We start from the raw sequence: 24,591 nt of genomic DNA, 5'->3' as shown, positions 1-24,591 counted from the left end.
TAGCCAACTGGTCTTTGCAGAAAGACAGCTTGATGCCCACAACGTTACAAATGTTCCAGCATGTCCTATGTCTGGGATGTCTGAGAATAGTAGCCTACCTTCTATGAGTTTGGGCAGGAAGTGGGCCGCCCCTTTGGTCTTCTTGACCCTGTTGCCCTTCATGACCTGTCCGTCCCGGTTGATGCCGATGTACCAGGCCCTGCCCGACTGGGTCTGCCGGTACAGGATTGACGAGTACGTCACGTAGTAGTTCTCAAACACACTCTCTTTGAACTTGCACTCTGGGGTGAAGTGTTCCTGTAGATTAGAAGACAGAGACACACTGATATTCATAGGTGAGCACATGGGGAACACAAACACAGATAAGCAGATGTAGCGCACTCACACACTCACTCATGCTCTAACTCACTCACACACTAACTCATGCTCTAACTCACTCACACACTAACTCATGCTCTAACTCACTCACACACTAACTCATGTTCTAACTCACTCACACACTCACACACTCACTCATGCTCTAACTCACTCACACACTCACACACTCACTCATGCTCTAACTCACTCACACACTAACTCATGCTCTAACTCACTCACACACTAACTCATGCTCTAACTCACTCACACACTCACACACTCACTCATGCTCTAACTCACTCACACACTCACACACTCACTCATGCTCTAACTCACTCACACACTCACACACTCACTCATGCTCTAACTCACTCACACACTAACTCATGCTCTAACTCACTCACACACTCACACACTCACTCATGCTCTAACTCACTCACACACTAACTCATGCTCTAACTCACTCACACACTCGCACACTCACTCATGCTCTAACTCACTCACACACTCACTCACTCACTCATGCTCTAACTCACTCACACACTCACACACTCACTCATGCTCTAACTCACTCACACACTAACTCATGCTCTAACTCACTCACACACTCACACACTCACTCATGCTCTAACTCACTCACACACTAACTCATGCTCTAACTCACTCACACACTACACTCACTCATGCTCTAACTCACTCACACACTCACTCATGCTCTAACTCACTCACACACTCACTCATGCTCTAACTCACTCACTCTAACTCACTCACACACTCACTCATGCTCTAACTCACTCACACTCACTCACTAACTCACACTAACTCATGCTCTAACTCACTCACCCACTCACACACTCACTCATGCTCTAACTCACTCACACACTCACTCACTCACACACTAACTCATGCTCTAACTCACTCACACACTCACACACTCACTCATGCTCTAACTCACTCACACACTCACTCATGCTCTAACTCACTCACTTACACACTAACTCATGCTCTAACTCACTCACACACTCACACACTCACACACTCACTCATGCTCTAAACTCACTCACTCACTCACACACTAACTCACTAACTCACTCACACACTCACACACTCACTCATGCTCTAACTCACTCACACTCACTCACTCACACATTCACTCATGCTCTAACTCACTCACACACTAACTCATGCTCTAACTCACTCACGCACTCACACACTCACTCATGCTCTAACTCACTCACATACTCACTCATGCTCTAACTCACTCACACACTCACTCACTCACTCACACACTAACTCATGTTCTAACTCACTCACACACTCACACACTCACTCATGCTCTAACTCACTCACACACTCACTCACTCACACACTAACTCATGCTCTAACTCATTCACACACTCACACACTCACACACTCACTCACTCACACACTCACTCATGCTCTAACTCACTCACACACTAACTCATGCTCTAACTCACTCACTCACTCACACACTCACTCATGCTCTAACTCACTCACACACTCATTCACTCACACACTCACTCATGCTCTAACTTACTCACACACTAACTCATGCTCTAACTCACTCAATCACACACTCACTCATGCTTTAACTCACTCACACACTCATTCACTCACACACTCACTCATGCTCTAACTCACTCACACACTCACTCATGCTCTAACTCACTCACACACTCACAAATGCACTCACTCACGCACGCACTCACTCACTCACTCACTCACTCATTCACTCATCACTCACTCACTCACTCACTCACGCACTCACTCACTCACTCACACTACACACTCCAGATCAGTGGACAAGAACAACAGATTGAAAGTGCTGACAAATATTTTGATTCCATATATTTAATTTCAAATTCCAAAGGCTCAGATGGGGAATTGCGCAGAATGGAGCCCACATTTCCTTGTGACAGGGTTAGGGGAGGATCTGTGTCTGTTGCGCAAAATGAACACAACACGAGCACGTGCATGTTCACACTCACACACACACACACACACACACACACACACACACACACACACACACACACACACACACACACACACACACACACACACACACACACACACACACACACACACAAAAAGAGGCTATCTGTCACCATCCTGTCCATCTATATCACCATCCTGTCCATCTATATCTATAACACCATCCTGTCCATCTATATCTATATCACCATCCTGTCATCCATATCTATATCTATATCACCATCCTGTCCATCTTTGTCACCATCCTGTTCATCTATATCAACATCCTGTCCATCAATGTCTATATCTATATCAACATCCTGTCCATCTATGTCTATATCTATATCACCATCCTGTCCATCTTTGTCACCATCCTGTCCATCTATATCACCATCCTGTCCATCTATATCTATACCACTAACTCACTCACACACTAACTCATGCTCTAACTCACTCACACACTAACTCATGCTCTAACTCACTCACACACTAACTCATGCTCTAACTCACTCACACACTCACACACTCACTCATGCTCTAACTCACTCACACACTCACTCATGCTCTAACTCACTCACACACTAACTCATGCTCTAACTCTAACTCATATCTAACTCACTCACACACTCACACACTCACTCATATCTAACTCACTCACACACTCACACACACCATGCACTAACTGTCCACTTTGTCACACATCACACTAACTCATGCTCTATCAACTCACTCACACATCTAACTCATGCTCTACACTCACACACACTCACTCACACTCACTCACACACTAACTCATGCTCTAACTCACTCTACACTCACTCATGCTCCACTTTGTCACACACTCACTCATGCTCTAACTCACTCACACTCACTCACTTACACTCACTCATGCTCTACTCACTCACACACTCACACACTCACACAACTCATGCTCTAACTCACTCACACACTCACTCACTCACTCACACACTAACTCATGCTCTAACTCACTCACACACTCACACACTCACTCATGCTCTAACTCATTCACACACTCACTCACTCACACACTCACTCATGCTCTAACTCACTCACACACTAACTCATGCTCTAACTCACTCACACACTCACACACTCACTCATGCTCTAACTCACTCACACACTCACTCATGCTCTAACTCACTCACACACTCACTCACTCACTCACACACTAACTCATGCTCTAACTCACTCACACACTCACTCACTCACTCACACACTAACTCATGCTCTAACTCACTCACCCACTCACACACTCACTCATGCTCTAACTCACTCACACACTCACTCATGCTCTAACTCACTCATGCACTCACTCACTCACACACTAACTCATGCTCTACCCACTCACTCATGCTCTAACACTCACACACTCACTCACACACTAACTCATGCTCTAACTCACTCACCCACTCACACACTCACTCATGCTCTAACTCACTCACACACTCACTCACTCACACACTCACTCATGCTCTAACTCACTCACACACTAACTCATGCTCTAACTCACTCACACACTCACACACTCACTCATGCTCTAACTCACTCACACACTCACTCATGCTCTAACTCACTCACACACTCACTCACTCACTCACACACTAACTCATGCTCTAACTCACTCACCCACTCACACACTCACTCATGCTCTAACTCACTCACACACTCACTCGCTCACACACTAACTCATGCTCTAACTCACTCACCCACTCACACACTCACTCATGCTCTAACTCACTCACACACTCACTCACTCACACACTAACTCATGCTCTAACTCACTCACCCACTCACACACTCACTCATGCTCTAACTCACTCACACACTCACTCACTCACACACTAACTCATGCACTAACTCACTCACACACTCACACACTCACACACTCACTCATGCTCTAACTCACTCACACACTCACACACTCACTCACACACTAACTCATGCTCTAACTCACTCACACACTCACACACTCACTCATGCTCTAACTCATTCACACACTCACTCACTCACACACTCACTCATGCTCTAACTCACTCACACACTCACACACTCACTCATGCTCTAACTCACTCACACACTCACTCATGCTCTAACTCACTCACACACTCACTCATGCTCTAACTCACTCACACACTCACTCACTCACTCACTCACTCACTCACTCACTCACTCACTCACTCACACACTAACTCATGCTCTAACTCACTCACCCACTCACACACTCACTCATGCTCTAACTCACTCACACACTCACTCACTCACACACTAACTCATGCTCTAACTCATTCACACACTCACACACTCACTCATGCTCTAACTCACTCACACACTCACTCACTCACACACTCACTCATGCTCTAACTCACTCACCCACTCACACACTCACTCATGCTCTAACTCACTCACACACTCACTCACTCACACACTAACTCATGCTCTAACTCACTCACCCACTCACACACTCACTCATGCTCTAACTCACTCACACACTCACTCACTCACACACTAACTCATGCTCTAACTCATTCACACACTCACACACTCACTCATGCTCTAACTCACTCACACACTCACTCACTCACACACTCACTCATGCTCTAACTCACTCACACACTAACTCATGCTCTAACTCACTCACTCACTCACACACTCACTCATGCTCTAACTCACTCACACACTCATTCACTCACACACTCACTCATGCTCTAACTCACTCACACACTAACTCATGCTCTAACTCACTCACTCACACACTCACTCATGCTCTAACTCACTCACTCACACACTCACTCATGCTCTAACTCACTCACACACTCACTCATGCTCTAACTCACTCACACACTCACAAATGCACTCACTCACGCACGCCCCCTCACTCACTCACTCACTCACTCACTCACTCACTCACTCACTCACTCACTCACTCACTCACTCACTCACTCACTCATTCACTCATTCACTCACTTACTCACTCACTCACGCACGCACTCACTCACTCACTTACACTACACACTCCAGATCAGTGGACAAGAACAACAGATTGAAAGTGCTGACAAATGTTTTGATTCCATATATTTAATTTCAAATTCCAAAGGCTCAGATGGGGAATTGCACAGAATGGAGCCCACATTTCCTTGTGACAGGGTTAGGGGAGGATCTGTGTCTGTTCCGCAAAATGAACACAACACGAGCACGTGCACGTTCACACTCACACACACACACACACACACACACACACACACACACACACACACACACACACACACACACACACACACACACACAAAGAGGCTATCTGTCACCATCCTGTCCATCTATATCACCATCCTATCCATCTATATCTATAACACCATCCTGTCCATCTATATCTATATCACCATCCTGTCCATCCATATCTATATCTATATCACCATCCTGTCCATCTTTGTCACCATCCTGTTCATCTATATCAACATCCTGTCCATCTATGTCTATATCTATATCAACATCCTGTCCATCTATGTCTATATCTATATCACCATCCTGTCCATCTATATCTATATCAACATCCTGTCCATCTTTGTCACCGTCCTGTCCATCTACTTCACCATCCTGTCCATCTATGTCACCATCCTGTTGATATATATATATATCAACCTCCTGTCCATCTATATCTATATCACCATCCTGTCCATCTTTGTCACCATCCTGTCCATCTATATCACCATCCTGTCCATCTATATCACCATCCTGTCCATCTATATCACCATCCTGTCCATCTTTGTTACCATCCTGTCCATCTATATCACCATCCTGTCCATCTATATCACCATCCTGTCCATCTTTGTTACCATCCTGTCCATCTATATCACCATCCTGTCCATCTATATCACCATCCTGTCCATCTATATCACCATCCTGTCCATCTTTGTTACCATCCTGTCCATCTATATCACCATTCTGTCCATCTATATCATCCTGTCCATCTATATCTATTATCATCCTGTCCATCTATATCAACATCCTGTCCATCTATGTCTATATCACCATCCTGTCCATCTAAATCTATATCAACATCCTGTCCATCTATGGCACCGTCCTGTCCATCTATGTCACCATCCTGTCCATCTATGTCACCATCCTGTCCATCTATGTCACCATCCTGTCCATCTACGTCACCCTCCTGTCCATCTATGTCACCATCCTGTCCATCTATATCACCATCCTGTCCATCTATATCACCATCCTGTCCATCTATATCACCATCCTGTCCATCTATATCTATACCACCATCCTGTCCATCTAATACACCATCTTGTCCATCCACATCTATAAAGCACATTTTTTGTCCATTAAAATAACATAAAAATGATCAGAAATACAGTGTTGTAACGGCAGATTTCCTCCTCTTCGTCTGAAGAGGAGGTGTAGCAGGGATCGGACCAAAACGCAGCGTGGTAAGTGTCCATATCGTTTATTATAAATCATAAACTGAACACTAAGAAATACAAAACAATAAATGTGACCATGAACGAAAACGAAACAGTACCGTGTGGTGACAAAGACAGACACGGAAACAAACACCCACAAACCAACAGTGAAACCCAGGCTACCTAAGTATGATTCTCAATCGTTAGACAACTAACGACACCTGCCTCTGATTGAGAACCATACTAGGCCGAAACAGAAACCTAAACATAGAAACACAAAACATAGACTGCCCACCCCAACTCACGCCCTGACCATACTAAATAAAGACAAAACAAAGGAAAATAAAGGTCAGAACGTGACAAGTGTAGACATTTTTAATGTTGTAAATGAGTATTGTAGCTGGAAACAGCTGATTTTTATGGAATGTCTACAAAGCCGTACAGAGGCCCATTATCAGCAACCATCACTCCTGTGTTCCAATGGCACGTTGTGTTAGATAATCCAAGTTGATCATTTTAAAAGGCTAATTGATCATTAGAAAAGCATTTTGCAATTATGTTAGCACAGCTAAAAACGGTTGTTTCAGATTAAAGAAGCAATCAAATTTGCCTTCTTTAGACTAGTTGAGTATCTGGAGAATCAGCATTTATGTGTTTGATAACAGGCTCAAAATGGCCAGAAACAAAAACCTTACTTCTGAAACTCGTCAGTCTATTCCATGCGAAAAATTGTCAAGACACTGAAGATCTCATACAACGCTGTATACTACTCCATTCACAGAACAGAGCAAACTGGCTCTAACCAGAATAGAAAGAGGAGTGGGAGGCGCCGGTGCACAACTGAGCAAGAGGACAAGCACATTAGTGTGTCTAGTTTGAGACACCTCACAAGTCCTCAACTGGCAGCTTCATTAAATAGTACCCGCAAAACACCAGACTCCACGTCAACAGTGAAGAGGTGACTCCGGGATGCTGGCCTTCTAGGCAGAGTTGCAAAGAAAAAGCCATATCTCAGACTGGCCAATAAAAAGAAAAGATTAAGATGGGCAAAAGAACACAGAAACTGGACAGAGGAACTCTGCCTAGAAGGCCAGCATCCCAGAGTCGTCTCTTCACTGTTGGCATTGAAACTGGTGTTTTACAGGATGGTGTCCATCTATATCTATATCACCATCCTTTCCATCTATATCTATATCATAATCCTGTCCATCGATATCTATATCTATGTCACCATCCGGTCCATTTATATATATATATCTATATCACCATCCTGTCCATCGATATCTATATCTATGTCACCATCCGGTCCATTTATATATATATCTATATCACCAATCTGTCCATCTATGGATCTGACAAGAATGTGTCAGTTACCATAATATGCTCTCTCCATCTCCCACTCTCTCGCTCTTTGTCTCCCTCAGAATTTTCCCCTCTCCTCTCTTTCTCTCTCTCTGTCCCTCCCTCTCCGTCCCTCCCTCTCCCTCCCCCTTCATTTGGTATCCTTGTCGAGGAACAAACCAATTTTCAGGATTGATTTGGAGCCTTGATGTGACTGGTGAACAGAAAATCCCTGAATAAGGACTTTACTCTCCCTCTCTTCAACATCCATCTGCGTATCTCTCCCTCCTTTCTTTCCTCTCATTTGTACCTCTGTTTACCTCTCCTACTTTTTCCCTTTCTCTCTCTCCCTCCCCTCTTTAAACTCTATGTTTACCTCTTCTTCTTCCTTCTGTTTCTCTCTCCATTATCCTGTTTACCTCTTTTTCATCCCGCTCTTTATCTCTCTCATCCTCCTCTTTCTCCATTATTAAAGACGCAGGCTTTAACCGTCTATAAATCCATTATACACACCTGCATAGCTAATTACATTGACTTCAATTGCTACCTTAATTACACATGAATTACCTGACTCACTCATTAACTTAACGTTGATAGCAAAGAGTGGGGTGTAGAGGTCTAATCTTTAGAAGTTGTGATCTAATCCACTATCATTAGTTCATTAAATTGTTTTAGCAATAACCAAGATCCAGCCCAGGCAATCTTCCTTAAAATGCGGTTGGATCTTTAGAGGGAGTTTTATAGGCTAACACACACACACACCCACGCACACCCCCATTTACATACACGCACGCACACACACACACACACACACACACACACACACACACACACACACACACACACACACACACTCACGCACGCACACACACAGACACACAGGCACACACACACACACACACACACACACACACACACACACACACACACACACACACACACACACACACACACCTTCAAAGAGATATGTCTTTGAGTTAACAGCGAGAAGCCCAGAGCAAACCAGACAGCCTCGCTCAACCCCATTAATTGATTAATTAACTTAATTAAATGGGAACTCCCTACAGAACACCGGAGAAGGGAGAGCGAACGGGGTGTGTGTGTGTGTGTGTGTGTGTGTGTGTGTGTGTGTGTGTGTTCACAGAATGACTCCATTACAGTGGAGTCCAGGGACCAGTTCATCTCTAAACCACTAGGACTGTACCCTTCTACAGCAGGTCCCCATAGCACATCTCAATCAGTCGGCAGTTATTTCCTATTTCCTTGATTCCTCACATCCTAGCTCCTTGCCTCCTTCTCAAAACGCATTGGAGAAGAAGGTCAGAGAGGGGGGACTTTAGACCATCTCCTCCAATACGGTTGAGAAGGAGGCAAGGAGATTAGAAATGAGATAGAGCCAATGTATGGCCCCTAAGAGGAACCAACCCAAACACTATGGCTGTCCTAAATGGAACCCTATTCCCTATATAGTACACTAGTTTTGACCAGAGTCCTATGGTTCCTGGTAAAAAAGTACTGCACTAAAAAGGTGAATATGGTGTCATTTGGGATGCATCCTGCAGTACCAGTCAAAGGTTTGGACACACTTTCTCATTCAAGGGTTTTTCATTATTTTTACTACTTCTCCATTGAAGAAATCAAAACTATGAAATAACACATATGGAATCATGTATTAACCAAACAAAGTGTTAAAACAAATCAAAATATATATTATATTTTAGATTCTTCAAAGTAGCCACCCTTTGCCTTGATGACAGATTTGCACACTCTTGACATTCTCTCAACCAGCTTCACCTGGAATGCTTTTCCAACAGTCTTGAAGGAGTTCCCGCATATGCGGAGCACTTGTTGGCTGCTTTTCCTTCACTCTGCGGTCCGACTCATCCCAAACCTTCTCAATTTGGTTGAGGTCGGGTGATTGTGGAGGCAATGTCATCTGATGCAGCACTCCATCACTCTCTTTCTTGGTAAAATAGCCTGGAGGTGTATTGATTCATTGTCCTGTTGAAAAACAAATTATAGTCCCACTAAGCCCAAACCAGATGGGATAGCGTATATCGCTGCAGAATGCTGTGGTAGCCATGCTGGTCATTTTTATTTATCACAGACAGTGTCACCAGCAAAGCACTCCCACACCATAACACCTCCTCCTCCATGCTTTATGGTGGGAAATACACATGCAGAGATCAGCCGGTCACCTACACCGCGTCTCACAAAGACACGTCGGTTGGAACCAAAAATCTCCAATTTGGACTCCAGACCAAAGGACAAATTTCCACCGGTCTAATGTTCATTGCTCGTGTTTCTTGGTCCAAGAAAGTCTCTTCTTCTTATTGGTGTCCTTTGGTAGTGGTTCCTTTGCAGCAATTCGACCATGAAGGCTTGATTCACACAGTCTCCTCTGAATAGTTGATGTTGATGTGTGTGTCTGTTACGTGAACTCTGTAAAGCATTTATTTGGGCTGCAATTTCTGAGGCTGGTAACTCTAATGAACTTATTCTCTGCAGCAGAGGTGACTCTGTGTCTTACATTCCTGTGGCAGTTCTCATGAGAGACAGTTTCATCATAGTGCATGATGGTTTTTGTGACTGCACTTGAAGAAACTTTCAAAGTTCTTGACATTTTCCAGATAGACTGACCTTCATGTCTTAAAGTAATGATGGACTTTTCTTCCCATGGACTCGGTCTTTTACCAAACAGGTCTATCTTCTGTATACCCCCCTCCCCCCGCCCCTACATTGTCACAACACAACTGATTGGCTCAAATGCATTAAGGAGGAAAGAAATTCAACCTTCTTCAGGATTGGTGGGTCCCCTGTGGGACGGTTGAGCTAACGTAGGCTAATGCGATTAGCATAAGGTTGTAGGTAACAAGAACATTTCCCAGGACATAGACATATCTGATATTGGCAGAAATATTAAATTATTGTTAATCTAACCGCACTGTCCAATTTACAGTAGCTATTACAGTGAAATAATACCATGCTATTGTTTGAGGAGAGTGCACAATTTTGAAAATGAAAAGTAAACAAATTAGGCACATTTGGGCAGTCTTGAAACAACATTTTGAACAGAAATTCAATGGTTCATTGGATCAGTCTGAAACTTAAATTGCACCTGGGCTGGAATAATACATTATGGCATTTCTCTTGCATTTCGGTGTTGGTACTTTGTATTATATTTTACCAGATCTAATGTGTTAAATTATCCTACATTCATTTCACAATTTCCACAAACCTCAAACTGTTTCCTTTCAAATGGTACCAAGAAAATGCATATCCTCGCTTCAGGGCCTGAGCTACAGGCAGTTAGATTTGGGTATGTCATTTTAGGCGAAAATTGAAAAAAAGGGGCCGATCCCTGAGAGGTTCATTTCAATGCATTCCAGTTGACTACCTCATGAAGCTGGTTGGGAGAATGCCAAGAGTGTGCAAAGCTGTCATCAAGGCAAACGGTGGCTATTTGAAAAATCTCAAATCTCAAATATATTTGATTTACACTTTTCTGGTTACTACATGTATTATTTCATAGTTTTGATGTCTTCACTATCACTCTACAGTGTAGAAAATAGTAAAAAAATAAAGGAAAAGCCTTGAATGAGTAGGTGTTCTAAAACTTTTGACCGGTAGTGTATGTGGCACCTAAGAGGACCCAAGCCAGACACTGTAAGGCCCCTGAGGGCCCTAGACAGACACAGTGTGGCCCAGGTCACCTCTCCTCATTAAATAAACAGTACTCCTTTGGGGCTCCTAAACACAGCCAGTTCCTCTCTCTCCAGGGTCATCAATAAATAAAACCACACTGCTCTCTGAGCTGTGAGTGGGGGGTATGAATTAATAAAGGATGGATGGATAGAAGGAGGGAGGGAGGTAAAGAGAGAATGCTAAAACATGTCCAGCACCTTTCAGTGTTGCACCCAGGGGCCTAAAATGAAGGGAAGAATGAGAGAATGAAAGAGAACTCAAACATAACCCTTCACTCCTAAAAACGAATGGTTGTGTTGAAAATCATTTCTTTTAAAGCATTTTCTACGGTTTAGTTGTTTACTTGATTCCATGTCTGTCTCGTTGTTCCTATCGATTCTGGTTCAGGATGATTTCATACTAACCTATTAATGGGTACTGTTTCAATCGGTAGGTCAGTTAGAGGGCTTGTCTGTCAAAGTCTGGTTGGATGTTTTTCAAAGTGCTCTTTCACTCTCTAACCAACCAGTGGTTACTCTTTCACTCTCTAACCAACTAGTGGTTACTCTTTCACTCTCTAACCAACCAGTGGTTACTCTTTCACTCTCTAACCAACCAGTGGTTACTCTTTCACTCTCTAACCAACCAGTGGTTACTCTTTCACTCTCTAACCAACCAGTGGATACTCTTTCACTCTCTAACCAACCAGTGGTTACTCTTTCACTCTCTAACCAACCAGTGGTTACTCTTTCACTCTCTAACCAACCAGTGGTTACTCTTTCACTCTCTAACCAACCAGTGGTTACTCTTTCACTCTCTAACCAACCAGTGGTTACTCTTTCACTCTCTAACCAACCAGTGGTTACTCTTTCACTCTCTAACCAACCAGTGGTTACTCTTTCACTCTCTAACCAACCAGTGGTCACTTTTTCACTCTCTAACCAACCAGTGGTTACTCTTTCACTCTCTAACCAACCAGTGGTTACTCTTTCACTCTCTAACCAGCCAGTGGTTACTCTTTCACTCTCTAACCAACCAGTGGTTACTCTTTCACTCTCTAACCAACCAGTGGTCACTCTTTCACTCTCTAACCAACCAGTGGTTACTCTTTCACTCTCTAACCAACCAGTGGTTACTCTTTCACTCTCTAACCAACCAGTGGTCACTTTTTCACTCTCTAACCAACCAGTGGTCACTCTTTCACTCTCTAACCAACCAGTGGTTACTCTTTCACTCTCTAACCAACCAGTGGTCACTTTTTCACTCTCTAACCAACCAGTGGTCACTCTTTCACTCTCTAACCAACCAACCAGTACAGATCTAGAATCACATGATCATCACACACATCATATTATCATACACATCACACTCTGATATGAGACAATGAATGCGGGCAGTAGGTATCCTAGCGGTTAGCGTGTTGCTCCAGTTACTGAAAGGTTGCTGTTTCAAAGCAGACAAAGTGAAGAACCTGTCAATGTGCCCTTGAGCAAACCACTTAACCCTAATTTCGCCTGTAAATTGGGAAAAGGGATACCTAGTCCGTTACACAACTGAAGGCATTCAACCAAAATGTGTCTTCCACATTTAACCCAACCCATCTGAATCAGAGAGGTGCGGAGTGCTGCCTTAAATCGACACCCATGTCACCGGCTTAACCGCTAGGCTACCTGCCACCCACTCTGGATAATAGTGTCTGCTAAATGACAACAATTTAAATAAATATGGTCCCAAAACTGTATCACTATTGCAATTCCACTTCTCTCCAGCAGGGGCTGCTCAAACACACAGGTTGCCTGGGGCTTGTAGTACACTCTGCCTTGCTGCTGTTGGTGATACAATACTAACACAGAGACCACTTCTCCAAAACACCTAACCTTAGATCTCCCACTGCATTGGCCCTCTTAAAACAGGCTAAAATCCACTCAGGTTCGACACCTGCGTTACACATGTGAGGATTTCATTTAGGTTTTTTGTTGTTGCTAAATCAATCCCTCCTGTTGCATATTTGAGGCAGATTTGTAATGGGCACATCCTCTCTCACACACCACATTACATAAATTAATCCTGAACAGAGAGAGAGAGATGAGGGTGAGAAGGGGAGGGAGGAAGGGAGAGGGAGTGTTGAGGGTTAAGGATTTGGGACAGAGATAGATGAGAGAACAGAATGGAGATGCAAGCATGCGAGAGAGAAAGAGAGAGAGAGAGTGGGAGGAAGAGGAAGAGAAAGAGCGAGAGAGAGTGTGTGAGCAAGATGGAAACAACTATTTACATCCTACTTGCTCAACTCTGAGCTTGCACATGTAGCAGGAACCAGGTTGATTTCCAGACATTTGCACCAACCAGAACCCCCCAGTCTTCTACTCCACCTCTCTCCCCCACTCCCTCTTTCTCCTCATCTCTCCTCCACCAGTACTTGCTGGGTTGACATTAACCATTCAGCTCTCAAAGCAGTCAACTGGAGAATTGATTTCATGTAGGACCTCTGTGAAAAGTCAATAGGCATTAGTGCAAAGAAGAAAAAAACAGGATTAGGCTTTGGTTGCATCCACCCAAGCATGGAGAAGATAGAAACGCTTCCAAGCTCGGAATCGGCCAACTAAAGGTTAATCCTGGGTTTAACCATCCTGACACTTATTGGCTGTCTCCCTGAGAACAATGGTATTTCACACCGTTGATCAGATACAACGTGTGTGTGTGTAAATGTGTGTGTGTAAATGTGTGTGTGTGCGTGTCTGTGTGACAGGTTTTACGTGACACCGTCGCTGTCTCCAACGTCATCTAAGACGTCAACGGATACAAAACATCCTTATAAACGGCCCATAAAAGACTTGACGAGAACGAGAACGTCCCATATCACTCATTAAAGCCGTCCGTCCTTTAGTATAGAGACAATTAGGGCATAATAAAGGAAGTGTGTGTAAAAGAGGGTTTCAGGTACTGTAGTCCAGGTGCATGGAGGGGTCATAAGCCAATCAACGGGCAGCTAAATTATCACCTTGGATCTTTCTTACCTGGATCCCTGAGCTGCTGGAGCCTTCACAGTCCCTGACCCCACTGACACACACACACACACACACACAAAAACACACACCGTGTTCAGAACAGCTGGAGAGGAGGAGGAGGAGGAGGAGGAGAGGAGGAGGAGGGGGGTTGTCCTCTGCATCTCACCTTGTCTGCCAGACCCCGCTGAGCGTTTGGGGATTTTCCAGAGGAAACTAGAACTAACCTACCCACCCCCCACAGCCCTCTCCCTCTCGCCCTCCCTCTCTCTCTTTCTCTCTCCCTCCCCCTCTCTCTTTCTCTCTCTCCCCCCCCCCTCCCTCCCTCCCTCTCCCTCCCTCTCTCTCTTTCTCCCTCTCTCTCAACCCCCATCTCTCCTACCTCTCAACCTTGCCCTCCTCTCTCGCTCCATCTCTTTCTACCGCTCTACCTCCCCCCATACCTGAAGCCCACGTGTGTCTGCATGCCTTCGCTGCTAGGTCAGTTTAAGGAAAGGGAGGGGGAGAAGAGTGAAGAAGAAGAGGATAGACAGAATGAGAAAAAGAGAGAGTTTGAATAAAGGGAAGGAGGGAGAGAGGGAGTGCTGACTCGATGGAAAAGAGACAAGCGTTTTCTGATTCGATGGAAGGTGTGGAAGGTCACAAGAGAGGGACAGAAGGGGAGATGTGTATGTGCATGTATCCATATGTGTTTGTTTGTGTGTTTGTACGTGTGCACTCCTGCGTGTGTGCCTGTGTGTGTGTGTGTGTGTGTGTGTGTGTGTGTGTGTGTGTGTGTGTGCGGGTGTGTGCGTGCGTGCGTGCGTGCGTACGTGCACTCCTGCGTCCCTGCGTGTGTGTGTGTTGCACAGCACAGGGTGGTCTCTGAGGCCAGTGTGGATCCTTGCAGGTTCTAGCGGTATTGACTAATGAGCTCATCCGTCAGGGCCAGGGGCCAAGGGCTAGGGGGCAAAAGAGGGAGCAAAACCCCACCCCTCAACCATCTCAACCCCCCTCCTAAACCAGACATGAGTAATCACCCTGACACAACCTGAGGACAGGGTTGAACGAACACGCAACAGTTTGAACACAGTGTTCCTAGTTCATTCCGGGTCACATCCGAACACCTCCAACTAGGTACACTCCCTTCAGGGTTTATCTTATGTGACTGTTTGGCATGACAGGGATATGTACTAACACGCCGACATTCAGTCTGGTTCTTACTGTGGGGGAAAAAAGGGTAGTTGACCTGAGTCTAACACTCGTATGGTGTGTGGACAGCAGCGGTTTAAAAGGTTTTGTGTGTTTAATGTATACAGTAGTGGTAGTTGTAAGTACGCTATAGATACTGTACGTCATATACTGTACAGTGCATTCGGAAAGTATACACATTTAGTTACGTTACAGGCTTATTCTAAAATGTATTGAATCGTTTTTTTCCCTCATCAATATACACACAATACCCTATCATGACAAAGCAAAAACCACTTTTCAGAAATTCTTGCAAATGTATAAAATAAAATAAATGGAACTATGACATTTACATAAGTATTCAGCCCCTTTACTCAGTACTTTGTTGAAGCACCTTTGGAAGCAATTACAGCCTCGAGTCTTCTTGGGGATGGCGCTACAAGCTTGGCACACTTGTATTTGGGGAGTTTCTCCCATTATTCTCTGCAGATCCTCTCAAGCTCTGTCAGGTTAGATGGGAAGCGTCGCTGCACAGCTATTCCCAGGTCTCTCCAGAGATGTTCGATCTGGTTCAAGCTCTGGCTGGGCCACTCAAGAACATTCAGAGACTTGTCCCAAAGCCACTCCTGCATTGTCTTGGCTGTGTGCTTAAGGTCATTGTTCTGTTGGAAGTTGAACCTTCACCCCAGTCTTGAGCACTCTGGAGCAGGTTTTACTTTGCTCTGTTAATCTTTCCCTCAATCCCGACTAGTCTCCCAGTCCCTGCTGCTGAAAGCATCCCCACAGCATGATGCTGTTTCCTCCAGACGTGACGCATGGTATTCAGGCCAAAGAGTTCAGTCTTGGTTTCATCAGACCAGAGAATCTTGTTTCTCATGGTTTGAGAGTCTTTAGGTGGCTTTTGGCCAAGCAGGCTGTCGTGCCTTTTACTGAAGAGTGGCTTCCTTCTGGTCACTCTAACATAAAGGCCTGCTTGGTGGAGTGCTGCAGAGATGGTTGTCCTTCTGGAAGGTTCCCCCATCTCCACTGAGGAACCCTAGAGATCGGGTTCTTAATCACCTCCCTGACCAAGGCCCTTCTACCCCGATTGCTCAGTTTGGCCGGGCAGCCAGCTCTAGGAAGAGTCTTGGTGGCTCTGAAGTTCTTCCATTTAAGACCTTCAATACTGCAAAAAAAAATTGGTAACCTTCCAAGATATGTGCCTCGACACAATCCTGTCTCAGAGCTCTACAGACAAATCCTTCGACCTCATGGCTTGTTTTTTGCTCTGACATGCACTGTCAACGGTGGGACCTTATATAGACAGGTGTGTGCCTTTCCAAATCATGTCCAATCAATTTAATATACCACAGGTGGACTCCAATCAAGTTGTAGAAACATCTCAAGAATGCTCGTTGGAAACAGGATGCACCTCAGCTCAATTTCGAGTCTCAAAGTAAAGGGTCTTAATACTTATGTAAATAAAGTATTTATGTTTTTTAGGTTAATACATTTGCAAACATTTCTAAAAAACTGTTTTCGTTTTGTCATTATGGGGTATTGTGTGTAGATTGATGAGGGAAAAAAGTTATTTAATCAATTTTATAATAAGGCTGTAACTTAACAAAATGTGGAAAAGGGGAAGGGGTCTGAATACTTTCCGAATGCACTGTATACTGTGTGTGTGCCCTCTCACAACAGTTTTCTCCATGTATAGGCCTATATACTGCACAGTGTCACTGTCTCCACGCCTGTCCACACCCCCTACAACTGACCAAAGATATCAACAGAACATCCTAATGAAATGTCTATCTAGAGAAGGAGCACTCTCATTCTGGCATCATCTCAACAACACACACACACACGCACAAACACACAGACAAACACTCCATTAGGGTGGTTCTATAGGGAGGTAAATGTCCCTCAACAGTAGCTGGTGTTCCTTATGACCTCCTCAAGTCTTAACAATGGCATTGCGGCAAAACACAGCTGGCTATACTTTACTATGCCTTAGACAAGAAACCATTCGCATGTACTCTGTCACACACACAAAGGCATGTACGTACGTGCGAGCTCACGCAGGCACACACACACAGGGAAAGGAATAGCTAACTATTACAAATTACAGCAGCATGATAGATTTGGGAGCTGAGAAACCCCAAAATATATAATCTATCCCAGTTAGTGTTCTGTATGACAGCCATTAAATGGCACAGGATGTAGTTCATAAAGCGTGTCTGTGATAATAGATATTGGGAAAGAGAGAGAGAGAGTGTGTGTGTATGTGTATGTGTGTGTGTGTGTGTGTGTGTGTGTGTGTGTGTGTGTGTGTGTGTGTGTGTGTGTGTGTGTGTGTGTGTGTGTGTGTGTGTGTGTGTGTGTGTGAATCATACTGTATATTAATATATGTATTGTGTCTGTCTATGGATAAATAGTAGCGATCAGAATGCAGAACCTTCGGGGCTTTGTCCATTCAGTGCTTCACCCATTGGGCCCATAACTGTCACATTAAATGCATTTATTGTATTCGCTATAGCTGCACTATATTTAGGAGGTGGTGGAATCCTCCTCTCTCCTCCTTCCTCCCTCCCTCTTTTCTACCCCTCATCCCTTGCCTCCCTCGCTTCCTCCATCCCCCTCCATACTTCCTCCTCCCTCCTCCTCCTCTGTGTCCCTCTGTGCCCCTCCTCCACTCCTTCCTCATCCCCCTCTGTGTCCCTCTGTGCCCCACATCCATTCCTGCCTCGTCCTCCTCTGTTTCCCCCCTCCCCTCCTTTCTTCTCCTTCCTCCCTTTCGGGGCTGTGTAATGTCACGTGACAGAGAGAGGTGATCCCTATCTTGCGGGCAGTGCCTTCCTGCATCTCAATAAGGCCCCGGAGGGGTTGGAAAGAGCTACTCAAGGAGTATAGCAGAGGGGAAGCAGAGAGAGGATACAGAGAGTGTGTGTGAGAGAGAGAGAGAGAGAGAGAGAGAGAGAGAGAGAGAGAGAGAGAGAGAGAGAGAGAGAGAGAGAGAGGAGAGAAGGGGGAGGGGTGGGGGAAGGAAGATAATTAAGGAGATAACAAAACCAAAGCAGGAGATCTAGAACTCACTTTATATAGGGAGTCACCCAGGTAAAACATAGCACATAACATGAAAACACACCCTTTCTCTTATCTCTGTTATTAGCAGTGTTTGGGTATTATTAAAGTGTTGCTAGTTTATCTTCATTGTATAAATGTTTAAAAGTTTACTTGGTCCAACTTTTCCCCAGCCTGTTAGTAAGCCGGTCAGTTCTGCTGCCTGATCAGAGCTGGCTGTCCCAATTATGTCTACCTTCCTCTGTCAGTTTGTTTACACCTGCGTACTGTGTGTGTGTGTGTGTGTGTGTGTGTGTACTCCTGTCCGTCCATGTGTGTGTGTGTGTGTGTGTGTGTGTGTGTCTGCGTGTGTGTGTGCAACTTCATCTCCCACCCTCCCGCCTCCCATCCCTCCTTCCTTCGCTCCCTCTCTCAGCCCAGGAGGGTTTCTCCAGAACACAGTTAATAAAGTGGGCCAGACCCGGCTGAGCACTATTTTGTATTAAAAAGCAATTTCCACATGTTACCCCAGAGTTAGCTGTAGCTGAGCCCAGGCACCAGGCAGGCAGGCAGCGCCTCAGACAATAGACCAATGACAAGGAGTTTCCCTCCATCATTAGCCTCTCTCTAGTCCCTACTGCTCCTCGAGGAGCTGGGGATAGGCATGGCCATCAGCCACACCGCACGGCTCCTCCTTTAGTGGAAAGGGAGAGAGGAGGGATGGTAGAGAAGAGAGTAGGGGGATAGAGGGAGGGACAGAGGTGGGGGGATAGAGTAGGGGAGAGAGGGAGGGAGAGAGGAGGGATGGTAGAGAAGAGAGTAGGGGGATAGAGGGAGGGAGAGAGGTGGGGGGTTAGAGTAGGGGGAGAGAGGGAGGGAGAGAGGTGGGGGATAGAGTAGGGGGATAGAGGGAGGGAGAGAGGTGGGGGGGATAGAGTAGGGGGATAGAGGGAGGGAGCGAGGTGGGGGGATAGAGTAGGGGGATAGAGGGAGGGAGAGAGAGAGAGAGGTGGGGGATAGAGTAGGGGGAGAGAGGGAGGGAGAGAGGGGGGATAGAGTAGGGGGAGAGAGGAATGAGGGAGAGAGGTGTGGGGATAGAGTAAGGAGAGAGGGGAATGAGGGAGAGAGGTGAACGACTAATTCTATAGTGAGACTGTGAGAGCTTGTTGTGAGAGAGAGTGGGAAAGAGAGAAAGGGAGAGGGTCACGCAGGGAGGACAAGGACAATAAATGAGGAACATATGAAGACAGGCTGAAGGCAGGTCGAAGACAGTAAATGAGGAACATACGAAGACAGGCTGAAGGGAGGTCAAGGACAGTAAATGAGGAACATACGAAGACAGGCTGAAGGGAGGTCAAGGACAGTAAATGAGGAACATACGAAGACAGGCTGAAGGGAGGTCGAGGACAGTAAATGAGGAACATACGAAGACAGGCTGAAGGGAGGTCAAGGACAGTAAATGAGGAACATACGAAGACAGGCTGAAGGGAGGTCAAGGACAGTAAATGAGGAACATACGAAGACAGGCTGAAGGGAGGTCGAGGACAGTAAATGAGGAACATACGAAGACAGGCTGAAGGGAGGTCAAGGACAGTAAATGAGGAACATACGAAGACAGGCTGAAGGGAGGTCGAGGACAGTAAATGAGGAACATACGAAGACAGGCTGAAGGGAGGTCGAGGACAGTAAATGAGGAACATACGAAGACTGGCTGAAGGGAGGTCGAGGACAGTAAATGAGGAACATACGAAGACAGGCTGAAGGGAGGTCGAGGACAGTAAATGAGGAACATACGAAGACAGGCTGAAGGGAGGTCGAGGACAGTAAATGAGGAACATACGAAGACAGGCTGAAGGGAGGTCAAGGACAGTAAATGAGGAACATACGAAGACAGGCTGAAGGGAGGTCGAGGACAGTAAATGAGGAACATACGAAGACAGGCTGAAGGCAGGTGGAAGACAGTAAATTAGGAACATACGAAGACAAACGAGTGATGGGAGGTAGAAATTTAAAAAAGAAGCCCAGAGGCAAACCACAATTCTGAGGAGGAGAGAAAGGCAGCTAGCACGACGGATGTAGACGGCTGGCCAGGGAATGAAAAGGAATGACAAGCAAGAAAAGGGAGAGAGAAGAGATAAGGAGAGATGGAGAGAGAGGAGAGAGCTGCAGAGCGCTTTCTTCTCCCTACAGGCAGTACTCAGTGTATCTGGCCCCATCAGGAAGACATGCTCGCACACACAGATGCATGCACACACACACTTTATGTGCCGCAGGGAGCTGTCTCCCTACAGGCAGTGCGTGTGTGCGTGTGTGTGTGTGTGTGTGTGTGTGCGGGGGGCGGCTGGTCCCCTGTCAAGCCATCCCTCCTACTCTGCTCAGACAGACACAATGATATGGCTGTTTGGTACAGCTGTTTGTTATGCTACCACTCACAACCTACCCCAAGTGAACCAGTCCTGTACTATACCATGCCCCCAGGCATACACACACACACACACACACACACACACACACACACACACACACACACACACACAGATGCATGCACACGTGCACACACACACACTCACAAACAAACACACATACACACACTCTCTCTCGCTCTCTCTAACAGCATGCTATGCACAGAGGGATATTCACTCAGCAATATCCAAACATACAGGCAGGCTTGCAGGTAGGCACATTCGTACACAAACCCACACATACACGCACACCATAGTAACAACACAGTGTTGTCAAAGACATTAACTTAGTTGTAGTCACGATCTGGTTACCTAGAACTCAATACATAATTATGTTTTGAGGGTTTTAAATATTTTTTTACTTATTTTCGGATATCTTCGGAACTACCCACAATGCACTATTGTTAACGTCATTCAGAGAACATACTCTGTGCTTCCTAGTTCGTATGCTAGCTCGATAGTTAGCTCAAGTTGGCTAACGTTTGCCACTAGCCATGCTAGCATGTATTTACATTCCAGGCCGAGTGTTGGCAGTTATGTTGACTGTTCCACTTGTCCCCTGTACCCTCTGCCGCTTCTTGATGGTCTACTTTAGATTTTACTCGCTATGTCGCGATTGGATTACACTCACTGACTCTCCCTCTGCCCGGTGCTCCCTCCTCCCCCTGCTTGTTCGCAGGCTAGCTATAGCTACGGCCTTCAGCCCAGTCGTCCATCTGTAAGACTCTGCTCTCTCTTTGCTTTTGATCTGCTGGCGAGGGTGTTTTTCTGGCTTGCAGCTTATGCCGACCGTGGCTAATGTTAGCTGGCTGGCTAGATAACTGCATACCTATAACAATCTATAACATTCTTTGATCGCTAACTGGTCAGATGGCGTTATGTATTTCCAAAAAATGTGGTTTACTTTAATGTGGCTCAATTCGCTATTACAGCTGTAAATGAGCTAGCTAGGTGCTGATAGCCACTGGCTGACTCTTGCAGTACTAATGTAGCAGGCTTGTTGCCTAGCAACCTTGCAAGCTGATTTGTAACCATAAATTCATCATGTATTCGCTTGTAAGTTGGCAGACATTTTTTATTGAAAATGGGTAGTCATGATTGCACACAATTGTATTTAATTTGAAGTTATACATTTGAAGATATTTCTTTATGAGTTTACGTTGCAGGAAATAGGCTGGTTGGCCAGGTCCTCTATATGACACGTCGCCCCTCCCCCCAAAGGGATTTGTTCAGTTTTATGCAATAACTCGAAAAATAGAAAAACGTGAGATGTTACTTTGCATTGGGACTTTTGATAGGTTTACTCATTCAAATCCATATGTTACATGTGGTTATGTTTCTGCTACCTACCCTTTAAGGCTACAAGACAGGGATTCAATCTTTCACTTCACTTCAGTGATTTTGTGAAGTTCTGAATACGCCGCACATTCTGCGACGTTGTTTGTCTTGTGTCCTTGTGTAGGTGTTTTCAGTTAGTAAAAGTAAAGTGATCCACTATGTATTCTTACACTGTAACTCTTTAAAAGACAGTACTTTTGTTTCTTCACATTGACTGGGCTGAATCTATATATTTTTTCTCTCTCTCTCTCTCTCTCTCTCTCTCTCTCTCTCTCTCTCTCTCTGAGTGTAAAGAGCAAAAAGACAAGTGCTAGTTGAGTGATCCTGAAATACCAGCAGTAGGTCTGAAGTGGAATGATTTAGCTTCTCCCTGATCCGCTAAGAGAGACTGTACACATAAATAACACAAAGCTCTAAATAACACAAAGCTTTCTTCTTAAAATTATAACCTTATTTACATCCACATATCCTGGGACACTGGCAGAGAGAGTGTGTTCTCTGGCTAATTGAGACAAGAGTGGAGTGTATGTGGATGTGTGGAAGTGTTTAACTACACAAAAATAGTAAACAAACAACATTTTGACTAACTGGGGACATTTTGTTCATCCCCACAAGGTCAAATGCTATCTCTAGGGGGTTTAGGGTTAAGGTTGGAATTAGTTTCACAGTTAGGGTAAGGGTTAGGGTTAGGGTTAGTGTGTGTGTGTGTGTGTGTGTGTGTGTGTGTGTGTGTGTGTGTGTGTGTGTGTGTGTGTGTGGCCTCAGAGGACAACACAATGATAATGTGTTGGGGCTTTGTCTGCCACAGAGACACATTAATGGTTAATACTGAGAGACTACTGGTCCAGAAAGGAAGTGTGTGTGTTTGTGTTGGTGTGTGTGTGTGTGTGTGTGTGGGGGGGTAGTTCTGGTACACACACACACCAGAGGTGATTGAGTCCAGGTGAGTCCAGTAATCGCTGATGAGTGTGAAGGATGGAAGGCAGGTGTGCGTAATGATGATGGCAAGAGTGCCCAATGCTGGGGAGCCTGGTGCCCTTGAGAGCCAGGGGGGAAGAGCGGGAGCAGGCACAACATAGGTAGCTTTCTCCTGGCATCCGTCAAACCCCGGTTCATCTGTCGGACTGCCAGATGGTGAAGCGTGATTCATCACTCCAGGGAATACGTTTCCACTGCTCCAGAGTCCAAAGGTGGTGAGCTTTGCACCACTCCAGCCGATGCTTGACATTGTGCATGGTGATCTTATGCTTGTGTGCGCCTGCTTGGTCATGGAAACCCATTTCATGAATCTCTCAACTAACAGTTCTTGTGCTGACATGGCTTCCAGAGGCCGTTTGGAAGTCGGTAATGAGTGTTGCAACCGAGGAAAGACGATTTTTAGCTTCAGCGTTTGGCGATCCTGTTCTTTGAGGTTGTGTGGCCTACCAGTTCGCGGCTGAGCAGTTGTTGCTCCTAGACATTTCCACTTCACAATAACAGCACTACAGATGATTGGGGCAACTCTAGCAAGACAGAAATTTGAAGAACTGACATGATGGAAAGGTGGCATCCTATGACAGTGACACATTGAAAGTCAATGAGCTCTTCAGTAAGGCCATTATATGTTTGTCTATGGAGATTGAATGGCTGTGTGCTCTATTTTATACACCTGTCAGCAATGGCTGTGGCTGAACTAGCCGAATCCACTAATTTTAAGGAGTGTCCACATACTTTTGTATATATAATATATCTTGAACACACACCCAGTATTCAAACATGCACTCTTTAAAACCA

The 24,591-nt window shown here is 45.2% G+C and overlaps 1 protein-coding gene across 1 annotated transcript in view; it reads right to left on the bottom strand.

Moving 5' to 3' along the window:
- The window catches only part of LOC115116116 (fibroblast growth factor 11-like), a 244,106-nt gene that overhangs the window by 3,064 nt on the left and 216,451 nt on the right, over positions 1-24,591 (bottom strand). The window contains exon 4 of the mRNA XM_065025420.1: positions 99-297. Coding sequence (XP_064881492.1) covers positions 99-297 — 199 coding nt within the window. The remainder of the gene's footprint in view (positions 1-98; positions 298-24,591) is intronic.

This window comes from Oncorhynchus nerka, linkage group LG12 (assembly GCF_034236695.1).
Source record: "Oncorhynchus nerka isolate Pitt River linkage group LG12, Oner_Uvic_2.0, whole genome shotgun sequence".
NCBI lineage: Eukaryota > Metazoa > Chordata > Actinopteri > Salmoniformes > Salmonidae > Oncorhynchus > Oncorhynchus nerka.
The sequence above is the reverse complement of the archived record's forward strand: the minus strand, read 5'-3'. Positions and strand labels throughout refer to the sequence as shown.